This window comes from Artemia franciscana, chromosome 1 (genome assembly GCF_032884065.1).
Source record: "Artemia franciscana chromosome 1, ASM3288406v1, whole genome shotgun sequence".
Classification (NCBI taxonomy): domain Eukaryota; kingdom Metazoa; phylum Arthropoda; class Branchiopoda; order Anostraca; family Artemiidae; genus Artemia; species Artemia franciscana.
In genome coordinates, this window is record NC_088863.1 from 25,639,981 (window position 1) to 25,652,808 (window position 12,828).

At 36.6% G+C, this 12,828-nt stretch overlaps 1 protein-coding gene across 6 annotated transcripts in view; it reads right to left on the reverse strand.

Moving 5' to 3' along the window:
• The window catches only part of LOC136027419 (protein held out wings-like), a 137,286-nt gene that overhangs the window by 16,052 nt on the left and 108,406 nt on the right, over window positions 1-12,828 (reverse strand). For 3 of the 6 annotated variants that reach the window (XM_065704698.1, XM_065704688.1, XM_065704706.1), the window contains exons 5-6: window positions 12,260-12,380; window positions 1,931-2,203 (exon numbers count right to left, since the gene is read on the reverse strand). In XM_065704698.1, coding sequence (XP_065560770.1) covers window positions 1,931-2,203; window positions 12,260-12,380 — 394 coding nt within the window. Of the gene's footprint in view, window positions 1-1,914; window positions 2,204-12,259; window positions 12,381-12,828 lie in introns of all 6 variants that reach the window. The other 3 variants (XM_065704680.1, XM_065704670.1, XM_065704716.1) reach the window with 1 other exon arrangement.

Consider the following 12,828-nt stretch of genomic DNA (forward strand, 5'->3'; position numbering starts at 1 on the left):
ATTCTCCAAGAAAGTCTAATGCAATTTAACAATGAAATTACACGTCCAAAACTGGTGTATATTTTTAAAAGATCCGTCCACACCCACAATATTTAAAAATAAGATCAATCCCACCTCTTTGAATCTATACACCGATCTGAAAATAGAACTATCTGAAATCCCACCCATTTTAAAATGCACATTGCCAAAGCTAACAAAACGAAAAGATTTTCAAACATTCATCCAACTAAACCAATCATCCCGCCCATAGTTTTTAGTTACTCGACCAAATTCAAACACACCAGTGGCGTCACTCCACGGAAATGAAAGAAGAGGGGGGGGGGTAGTATTTTATGAAATGTATTTTCAATGAATCTTATTTTCAATGTCTTCAATAAAAATGTCAAACAAGCCCTTTTCTAATAGAAATACCCAAAATATTTCTTCCAAAAACTACAGGGGGGGCAAAAAATATTGGGGTGGGGGCCAAGGTCTACATCCCTCTACACTTCCCCGTTCCTGCAGTAACTGGGGGCTCCAGGACAGGTTCTACCCTCAAATATCACATTTTTAAACGATTTCCTTCATATTTAAAAATGGTTTTCAAATATATTGCAGGTTAATTTCTTATTTTGTCGAATTTGCTCCTGCTGCCCAAAAAATACTTACGTAAGTACCTGAGGAGTTATAATGATAAATTTGAATGAGAATAAATCAAAATAATAAAATTATAAATTAAAATAAAAACGGCGACATAATATATTTTTGGAAAAGCAGCTTCATAACCAACGGAAAAATAGTGGTCGCCCACCCAAAAATTACAATTTTCACAGACAAAGTTTATTATGCGAATCAAGTCATCCTAAACTACTTTTCCTATTTTTTACCGCTTATTCTCCCTAAGTACAACAGGTTGCACAGCATTTTATGCAAATTTTAAACTGAGATTGTTAGCAATGAATTACTAGATTAGCTAATGAGCATTCATGGTCAAAATAATAATAAAAAAAACTAAAATTGAAATGTTTTAAAATCTTTAATTCAACGGTCAGAAAAAGTCCATTGATTTGGGTTGTTTAGTACCTTCGTCCTTCAAAGGTGATTTACATATCAGAATTTCCTACTTTTGCAGCCCCCCTCCTCCACCAAAAAATATTGGTAGACAGACTTTTTGTAGTTAAAATTTAGCTCAGGCGATATTGAACATAAAATGTGAAATCAGAATTGGTGAGCACACCACTATTATAAAGAGCATCATCGTCATTCACGCTGAAAACATTCAAAAGATGAAAGGCCAAAAAAATGAGAAATCATTTTGATGTTGGTGGAAATAAGACAAGACCAGATAAATATAATCTTATTTCGTGAAGTGTGCAGCTAATTGAGATGTCCTTACACCATGCGCGTGCTTGGGGGCGGGTCTTTGTGCCCCTGCCCCTCATTCCAAAGCCCTAAAACTTTCTCACGCTTTCTATTCAAAATATCAAATAAAAAGCTTTTCTTTTTTTTTTGCCTTCACCCCAACAAAAAAATTTACTTAGCTTATGTGCTACATAGCCATTACTATCTTTTTTTTAAGAACAAAATTCTGTCTCGGTCTTATTTTTAGTGGCGAGGGTCTATTGGATCTTAGATTTAGGGGATGGCTAGAGGGCTAATTTGCCTTATACTACGAGATAAGATTTCATGTAACATATTCTGTAGTCTCGCACAAACAATGTATTTTGAGGTCTAACTCCAAACATGTATAGAATTTCTACCCAATGTATACCCATGACGTATTTATAGATGTTGTTTTAAATATTCACCTCTTAAGCAAACCAGAAAGAAAGCCCTGTTTTTATAATTTTCTAAAAAGGGCGTCTCCACCCTGAAATTCTAGACGTAGCTAAGGACAAAAGATACGTGCCCGCTTCTCATAACTAACACAATTACCGTGCGAAAAACCCACCGGCGTGATCGGCACCCGCCGTTGCCGGATATTCAGCCATCATCGCGGCGGCGGCGGCGTAATTTGAGTAATCTGCATATCCGTAGAGGAGTCCTGCTGCTTCTGGTGAAATAAGTGGAGGTGGTCCCGAGCCGTTCAACATGGCAGCAGCAGACGTTGGCACTCCGGGCAACCGAGTAGAAAGAATCAAAGGTGCACCAAGTGGATTACCAGCCGCATTCCGTAAGTTGGCAAAGTTTGCTTGAACGGATGGCGCCAGTAGTCGTGGAGCGTCTAGAGTTTAGAAGAATAAGTTTTAAAGAAGTAACATACTAAAAGTAAAAGAAACAAAACAAAAAATAAAATATCGTGGAAAACAGAAAAATACATACAGAAATAATGATATGCAGTTTACTAATAGTATTTTCCTATTTAGGGGACAATAAAGGGAAAAGAAAAGGGAACTAAAATGGGAACTAGAGGACTACAAAGGGAAAACAGATTGCTTTTTAAGTATATTTCACCACATGTACAGTTAAAGCTTATATATGCTTATAATACAATGCGATAATGCATTTATAAATGATACATACAAAAAAAAGGCATAGAATTAAAATTTGACCTGAGTTTAATCACCATATAGTAACTAGCGGGTAGCTGTCATTCATAATCGTTAAGAGAGTACATAGCAGTACCTTTTTTATGCAGAAGCATATTCCGCAGAACTACTGAAGTACTTTTAATACCTACACTTAATATCTTCTCCTTTTTTTTTTTTAGCAAGTGCACTCAACACAGGCGCCAGTTTCAACCCCATCTTTTTGGCTAACCGCTACGTCATTATTTTTGTTAGAGGCTATAGTTCTATCATTTTGGCTAGATCAACATAAGTTTCAGCATTCAAATTCAGGATATTGAAATAACTGTCAGCTTATTGGTTATATGGACTTCATAGGATTAATGGAACGACATGTGGCAGAAGCAATACTTTTATACGTGATGGCTGAGAACTTCTCGCAAGGTCCTGGACTCCTATTTCCGTCAAATAGTTTCTGAAGTTGACTTCTATACGCGGTTTGAGATATGTATGTGCATTGAATTTAATATAATTTTAAATTTGGGATCAATTCCTAAAGTTTCTTTATTGTTTTAGGAACAATGTTGCCTCATGCCGCCGTGTAGTACAAAATAAATGTGGTCTACAGCGTCGAGGTTGATAAATTATAACCCGTAGGTCATCGATTCACTAATTTACTAATTTCAAGTGACACAATTAAGTACCAAAAAATTCTAATAAAAATAAGTCATAAAACATACATATAAACGAATCAGCCGAGATCAGCCTGCCTCACGAAAGCACAAATCTACTCTGTCTCGGTAACTAGCACTATGCTATACTCGTCAGAGACTTGACTCATGACTCAGAAGCAGATGATCAGGGTAGATGTCAGGACGAAACACTTCCACAAAATCGAACGCGTTAGATGGTATAACAGGGTGCAGAATTGGAATATTATCCAATCTTTTAAATTGACTCCTCTGTCTCAGCAGCTAGAGTCTTGCTCACTGCGTTGGTACGGTCATCTACTTCACCTGCCAACTCAAGTGCCCACCCAATCATCTTCGATTTCGATGCAACTGCAAATGGCTGGAGACACCCCAGAGTCAGACTACGCATAAGATGGGTAGACGTCGTCCACGGTCGACTCATTGTCAGGAACATCGACCCTGATGAAGCTCCTACCCTTTCCGAGGACAGAATACTCTGGAGACGATTAACGGCACCGACATCTCATTCCCTCTATGCTGGCGACGTTACCAAGCAGGAGCTTTACGCCAATTAAGTCAGCTAGATAAGTAAAGTAACTATTTTTAGTGAAAAAAGAATGTTACCATGCACTATCTAAAAAAGGGGGGTTTCAACATGTGTGGACAGAAAATTGTGAATTTTACTTTATGGACAGATATTACTAACACAAGGAATTACATAATAGTATTACAAGGAACAGCATTTTTAGTTCGACGACAAATCTGTGGAAGAAATAGTTGGCGGAATACAGTTTAATGAGACTGTGGGTCATATATTGAGTCAGTGGAAAGAATTGAGTGATTTTCAAAAGGAAGTGCATGGAACGTGCAGATTTGATGAAAGAGTACAGTGAGGGGCAAGTATTTTAAATCTTGAAAAGTTAGGACTATCCCTCAGACAGGCGATGGAGCATAGAAATAGATTTTTGTATTGCCAGTCAAGGGTGTATCCAAGATTTTTGTTTGTGGGGGGGGAGTATTTTTTCATTGTTTTTAATACAAAAAAAAATCCAGAAAATGCATCAAAAATGTGTTTACATACATTTCTGAAAACATTTTTACGAGTCTGGCAGATTATTTTTTTTTTTGGGGGGGGGGTGGGGGGTGGGAGAGGGGTTAACACCCGGTAAACCCCCTGGATATGGCCTTGTTGCTATGGCGGCAGGAATTTCACAGCAATGAACGTTATTAGTGTAAATTCTAAGGATTGCCATACATTTGTTTAGAAGATTTTTTCTAGCTGAAATGCTGCTATCCCAGCGGCACTCAAATAGGCATGTCATCTTCTTCGTATTAATTTCTCGAACAATTTTACCGTAACTAAGCAATTCGGCCAATAATGCAGTATGAAGGGAGGATGGCACCAATACCTCGTAATAGGTCAAGGAGGCACGATTTAAATAAGTTTAGAACCACAAACTAAACGTATTAATACCGTATAAAATAGCTTTAAACTTAATTATATTCATAATTATGAAGATAGCCTCATTCTGATAAATATTATGTTAACGGCTACAAACTAAGGTAAACATCCAAAGATCTTTGAGACAAGGAAATAAACAGAGCTTAAACTGAAGGAAAAGAATCATGCAATGTGTCGATGTGATTTTAACGAGTTTTACTTATAAGAGGAATGGGGCCCCAAATATGGGGCGTGATCTAGTGACTGTCAGTTTTGATAAATAGCCACAATCTAGTCAACATCTCATAAACGAGTGTAACACAAAGATTCATTATCCACTTGGCGCATATGCTGCTCCTTGTTTCGTCTTAAGCAATGTAGGATTGTAACCTTCTCAAAGAAATTGCAAAAACCCAAAAAAGGCACTCAACTGGATGATTGCATTCGTCTGATTCATCGACTAGCCTTTTTTGGGAGGACTTTTTTGCTCTTCTCATATCTTGATGTAAATAAAAGAATACGATGTCATATTTCTTTTCAAAAAACACAATAAATTCTAAAATACTATTAGTCATATGGGTGAAAATGTTCAGGTAAGGCAACAGAACAGGAGGTACAAGAAATAGAACTGAAAGATATGTGACTCATTTCCAACTTATCCATCAGACAATTTTGATAAGGGTTTGAGATTTGAAACGGCTTTTTGCGTCTTTTCCAACTGAAATGAAAGCAAAAAGCGGCATATTTTAAATAAATTTTTATGACTTCGGGAAAGAGACGGAGTTTAAACTCAGAAACCACATCCCTCTTGCCCACTTTCAAGCCTTGGTTCATAATAAAGTTCCCTAAAATAAGTAATTAATCTCCCAAAGTAATAAAAACCTTTTTGCAGTTGAACACAAAAATAGCCTACTTTGTTCAGCCCCAATTAGAGCAACTCCGCGTTCAAATGCCTTAACAGATTTACTGTACTCGGACCATCAAACAGTTCGTGGTAACGAGCTGTAGTAGGGAGCGACCCGGCTCAATATAACCGAAACTCTAAAAAATGGAATTTTGATACCAATAGCTAGATCAAAAGAATCGCGTTTTAATGCTGATTTTAAATATATAAGTTTCATCAAGTTTATTCTTACCCATCAAAACTTACGAGCCTGAGAAAATTTGTGTTTTTTAGAAAATAGGGGAAACGTCTCCTAAAAGTCATAGAATCTTAACGAAAATCACACAACCAGATTCAGCATATCAGAGAGCCCTACTGTAGAAGTTTCAAGCTCCTATCTACACAAATGTGGAATTTTGTATTTTTCGCCAAAAGGCAGATCACGGATGCGTGTTTATTTTTTTTTTTTTTTTTTTTTTTTTTTTTTTTTTTTTTTTTTTTTTTTTTTTTTTTTTTTTTTTTTTTTTTGTCCAGGGGTGATCGTATCGACCCAGTTGTCCTAGAATGTTGCAAGAGGGCTCATTCTAACGGAAATGAAAAGTTCTAGTGCCCTTTTTAAGTGACCAAAAAAATTGGAGGGCACGTAGGCCCCCTCCCACGCTAATTATTTTCCCAAAGCCAACGAATGAAAATTCTGAAATAGCCAATTTATTCAGCGTAGTCGAAAAACCTTATAACTATGTCTTTGGGGACGACTTACTCCCCCACAGTCCCCGTGGGAGGGGCAACAAGTTACAAACTTTGACCAGTGCTTACATATAAAATGGTTATTGGGAAGTGTACAGGCGTTTTCAGGAGGATTTTTTTGGTTCGGGGGAGGGGTTGAGAAGAGGGGGATATGCTGGGGGAACTTTCTATCGAGAATTTGTCATGGTGGAAGAAAATTTCCATGTTGGGAGCGCAGGATTTACTAGCACAATGATAAAATAAGTATGAAAAAGTTTTTTTTTTCAGCTGGAAGTAAGGAGTAGCATTAAAACTTAAAGCAAACAGAAATTATTACCCATATGCGGGGGCTCACCTCCTCCTAAAACCTCGCTCTTTACTCTAAAATATTTTTAGTAATTTCAACTATTTATTCTACGGCTTTTGTGATTCAGGGGTCATTCTTAATGAATTGGGACAAAATTTAAGCTTTAGTATAAAGAGCGAGGTACTGACGAAGGGGCGAACCCCCTCATATATGTAATAAAAACATGAGAATACAAAAGTTCTTTACGTAAGCTAATTTATAAGTTACGTAAATCTTTTACTAATAAAAAGATTCGTAAAAAATTAAAAGTTCTAGTTGCCTTTTTAATTAACCGAAAAATCGAAGGGCAACTAGGCTTCCCCCCCCGCTCTTTTTTCTCAAAATCATTCGATCAAAATTATGAGAAAGCCATTTATCAAAAAAAAATATATGCAAATTTCGTTTTAATTATTCCTCTGCGGAGAGCCAAAATCAAAACATGCAAAAACGTTCATAAATTAAATAAAAGAAAAGTTTTTTTAACTGAAAGTAAGGAGCGACATTAAAACTTAAAACGAACAGAAATTACTTCGTATATGAAAGGGGCTGCTTCCTCATCAACGCCCCGCTCTTTACGCTAAAGTTTGACTCTTTCTCTTAACTCTACTTTTTAAAACAGTAAAAAACTTTAGCGTAAAGAACGGGGCGTTGATGAGGAAGCAGCCCCTTTCATATACGAAGTATTTTCTGTTCGTTTCAAGTTTTAATGTCGCTCCTTACTTTCAGTTAAAAAAACTTGTTTTTTATTTATTTAATATAAGAAAAAAACGAGAGCTAAGAGCTCATATGGTATGAGATCAGAGGCTTAATGCCGGTCAGGATTAAAAATAAGAGCTCTGAGTCACGAGGTCCTTCTAAATATCAAAATTCATTTAGATCCAATCCCCCACTCGTAAGTTAAAAATACCTCAATTTTTCTAATTTTTCCTCTCCCTTCAGCCCCTCAGATGGTCAAATCGGGGAAAAAACTTTATCAAGTCAATTTGCGCAGCTCCCTGACACGGCTACCAATTTTCATCGTCCTAGCACGTCCAGAAGCACCAAACTGGCCAAAGCACAGAACCCAACGCCCAAACTCCCCCAAAGAGAGCGGATCCGTTCCGGTTATTTCAGTCACGTATCTAGGACTTGTGCTTATTTTCCCCACCAAGTTTCATCCCGATCCCTCCACTTTAAAAGTTTTCCAAGATTTTAGGTCTCCCCAACTCCTCAAAATGTCACCGGATCCGGTCTACATTTCAAATAAGAGCTCTGAGACACGATATCCTTGCAAACATCAAATTTCATTTGGATCCGATCACCCGTTCGTAAGTTAAAAATACCTCATTTTTTCTAATTTTACCGATTTACCGTCCCCCACTCCCCACAGATGATCGAATCGGGGAAACGACAATTTCTAATTTAATCTGGTCTGGTTCCTGATACGCATGCCAAACTTCATCGTCATAGCTTACCTGGAAGTGCCTAAACTAGCAAAACCGGGACAGACAGACAGACCGACTAGCCGGCAGAATTTGTGATCGCTATATGTCACTTGGCAAAAACCAAGTGCCATAAAAAAGAGAACAAATGTGCCCAGCGTTAGTTGATAGAGGGGTATAAGGGAACAAATGAAACAGTTATTATTATTTTTCACTTTCCTTGAATCTTTGGTTAAGGAAATAAATCGTTTTTTTGGCAAGTGTAAATTCCTCCGGAAGTACAATTCACCCGGACTGTCAACACGCATGTTTGGTGTGTATTAGCTGTACCATAAGTGCTAAATTCGAACCAGAAGGATCGTGAAATAATATTTGATAGGATAAAACTGATCGAATGACATCACTTTCAGCTAATCAGAGGTCTTTTCCACTAAAAACCTACAAAAGCATACGGGTAAAGTTATTGAAAGGACAAGTGGCATTTATGCCCCTAGTCAAAGCGTTACTAACAACCAATGAAACTTAATTGCTTGTACTTGGGTCAGGACAACGGCTGCGAGCCTTCCCTGGCATCCAATAGTTCGTCAACGATTGAGCTCCTTCTTTGGCGGTTTAGGGTTCATTCCTGCACGTTCGAGCCATTTCTTGACTCACCATCGGCCCAGCCGGGGTAAGGCTGGTAGAGAAGGGCATTCACGGGGTCAGCGTTGGATGTGCCTGTACCAGCGCAGACGGCGTCTCTTGATGACTGACTCGATGTTAAGGCGCTGGTAGCATGATCGACGGAGATCTGCATTGCTCATTCTGTCAGTTAGTCTGACGTCAAGGATCCTCCAAAGGCAAGAAGAAAACCACTCTTTGTCGAGTAAAATCAGAATTTTGCAATTCTTCTGGTTCAAATTTGGCACATTCAATGTCTAATACCACCATACATGAACATACCCATTAACGTGCGCAAGGACATTGGTCCATAATAGTGATAATTGTGTGTTACGCAAATTAGTATCGTGGATCACGTTTACCACTTTCAATAGAGTAATACAGGTTAACATTCGAAGCATCATAACTGTACATGATAATGGTATCTCTCTGATGAGCTTTGATTAATAAAATACTGCTTGACTAAGTCTTTGTCTCTGATCCGTTTGAAATATTCTCTTGTATATTTTCTATATTTTCCTTCTATTCAAAATTTGCATTTATTAAAACCACGACTCTGTCTGCCCTTGCCTGTTTCTGTTGATATTGTATTGATTTTTGGCTGTTTTCCCTTGACTCGCGAAATTCAAGCGAATGGTTGTTGTAGGTAAAGGCCCATTGACAAAGAGATTTTACTAATACTGAGGTTCAGCTAGCGCCAACTTCAGCCAATCTGAACTTTTCATAATTTTTTTTAACCTAATCAGGATATTCTACGGAAAATCTGATTGGCTTAAAATTAGCGCAAGCTATATCATAGTATTAGTAAAATCGCATTGTGAATGCTTCAGAAAGCAACTAGTGCTTTCCTTTTTTGAAATTCTTTATTTAAAGATTTTTTATTATCTAAATTTATTGTATCTTTTCTCTATTACTATTATTTTTTTCTCCAAATCTCGATAGTCACAACCAAATTTTATCAGATTTTTCGCCAGTTACGATTCATAGATGTAAACAGGATCCTTGAGGTATTTGAACTGGTTATAATTAAATAAAAAAAAACAAGTTTTTTCAACTGAAAGTAAGGAGCGACATTAAAACTGAAAACGAACAGAAATTACTTCGTATATGAATGGGGCTGCTTCCTCATCAACGCCCCGCTCTTTACGATATAGTTTGACTCTTTCTCTCAACTCTTCTTTTTAAAACAGTAAAAAACTTTAGCGTAAAGAGCGGGGCGTTGATGAGGAAGCAGTCCCTTTCATATACGAAGTAATTTCTGTTCGTTTTCAGTTTTAATGTCGCTCCTTACTTTCAGTTGAAAAAACTTGTTTTTTTCATTTAATTTCTGAACGTTTTTGAATCAATGCATGTTTTGATTTTGGCTCTCCACAGAGAAATAATTAAAACGAAATTTGGATATTTTTTTTTTTTTTTTTTTTTGGCTAAATGGCTTTCTCATAATTTTGATCAAATGATTTTGAGAAAAAAGAGCGGGGGAGGAAGCCTAGTTGCCCTCCAATTTTTTGGTTAGTAAAAAAGGCAACTAGAACTTTTAATTTTTTACGAATCTTTTTATTAGTAAAAGATATACGTAACTTATAAACTAGCTTACGTAAAGAATTTTTTATTCTCATGTTTTTATTAGACATATGAGAGGGTTCGCCCCCTCGTCAGTACCTCTCTCTTTACAATAAATCTTAAATTTTGGCCCAATTCATTAAGAATGACCCCTGAATCACAAAAGCCGTAGAATAAATAGTTGACATTACTAAAAATACTTTAGCGTAAAGAGCGAGGTATTAGGAGGAGGTGAGCCCCTCATATGGGTAATAATTTCTGTTCGTTTTAAGTTTTAATGCTGCTCCTTACTTCCAGCTGAAAAAAACTTTTTCATATTTATTTTTTCATTGTTTTTTTTTTAATAATGCTAGTAAATCCTGCGCTCCCTTCATGGAAATTTTCTTCCCCCATGACAAATTCCTCGATGGAAAGTTCCCCCAGTATATCCCCCTCTTTTCAACCCCAAAAACCCCCAAAAAATCCTCCTGAAAACACCTGTACACTTCCCAATAACCATTACTATATGTAAGCACTGGTCAAAGTTTGTAACTTGTAGCCCCTCCCACGGGGACTGTGGAGGAGTAAGTCGTCCCCAAAGACATTGTTATAGGTTTTTCGACTACGCTGAATAAAATGGCTATCTCAGAATTTTGATCCGTTGACTTTGAGAAAATTATTAGCGTGGGATTTTTTTGGTCGCTTAAATTTTTTTGGTCGCTTAAAAATGGCACTAGAACTTTTCATTCCCGTTAGAATGAGCCCTCTCGCAACATTCTAGGACAACTGGGTCGATACGATCACCCCTAGGAAAAAAAATAAATAAATAAACACGCATCCGTGATCTGCCTTCTGGCAAAAAATACAAAATTCCACATTTTTGTAGATAGGAGCTAGAAACTTCTACAGTAGGGTTCTCTGATGCGCTGAATCTGATGGTGTAATTTTCGTTAAGATTCTATGACTTTTAGGGGGTGTTTCCCCCTATTTTCTAAAATAACACAAATTTTCTCAGGCTCGTAACTTTTGGTGCGTAAGACTAAACTTGATGAAACTTAAATATTTAAAATCAGCATTAAAATGCGATTCTTTTGATGTAGCTATTGGTATCAAAATTCAATTTTTTAGAGTTTTGGTTTCTATTGAGCCGGGTCGCTCCTTACTACAGTTCGTTACCACGAAACTGTTTGATACATCAAAAGACAATTTTCGGCTTTTGTACTTAAGACGGCGCTTCCAACATCGCTTTAGCATCAAGCAATTAAGAACAAAAGCCCTGTCCTGTCAAAGATGAATGAAATATATATTTTATTCCTTATAGGGCTCAGTCTATATGAATATAAATACTGACATATGGTAAATCAAAAGTCATTTTTGTTCTTGCATTGATTTCCCTCTTTGAATCTTTATTGAATAAACTACGCCATTGTTGCGACTAATATAGTCATTCACTAATTATTATGCGCATTTTTGCCTTCTAACAGTGGAAAAAACTGAGGTTATTTAAATTAGTCACACTTAACCTTATTTCATCAAATCACATAAGTAGATGAATTTGATAAGGATCGAGACTGAGATTTAGAAAATCTGGAAACTTGATCAGGATTAGCATCTCATAGAGCACTTAACAGCTTCGAGGAAGGGAGAGACTATAAAGCCCCATCCTGTGTAATTGCTTGTACCATAAAAATTTAATAGGATGGATTCACAAGCCCAAAAACATTAAAGAAAATTAATCCGGTACGGAAAAAATGAGGTTTGATTTTAGACATATATATTGCAAAATTACCCTCGGATTTGTGATCAACAACCGCAGAAATCCTCAAATATCCATGATAGAAATCAAACAATCTTTAAGAAGAACGTACATTGGGCGGGGGGGGGTCAACACTAAACTTTTATGTGGTAACTTCTGTTCGTTTTCAGTTTCATTTCTTCGTTCGTAGATAATTTTATTCAGTACAAGTTTTACTTCTAACATGAGTTAATTTATGCTAGTAAAAAGCTTTAAAATTGCTCTTCAATTTTTTATTATTATTTTAGTTTAATATTCAACAGTACTTACATAAGCTGAGAAGGTCAGCCGTTTTGGTAGTAGGTAGCTTACAGGAAGAATCCCTATAGGTACCGTTGATTATGGCCAACTCCATAAGCTGTCTCTTTTTCAGTTCATCTTCCCCATCAGCCTATAAAATAAATAAATAAGTCTCATTTATTCTTCTTCATCTGAGCAAGATTACTTACTACAGGTTTATTCAGTGACTGGGTTAAGATTCGACTCAGAAGGAAGCAAAATTATAGTATCGGTCAATTTTAATGAAATATGCACTAAAAAAAACAAAGAAAGCAATGAAGAATCTTGATTTGCGAGAGCTAAATTTGATCAACATAAATCTGTTATAACTATTATCATTACAATTGCATAAGAGCACACAATGGTATCAACTCACAAAATTTTAGGGGTGGGGGCACAGAATATATTTTTCAATCTTTGGTGACAGATTGTGTTTTATCAGTTTTTTCAATGAAAATATTCAAAAAAGGGTATTTTTCAACAAGAAAGTTTTTTTCCAAAATCTAGGAGAGAGTAGGGGGCAAAAATGTAGGGAGGAACATGCCCCTATTCCAATTGAT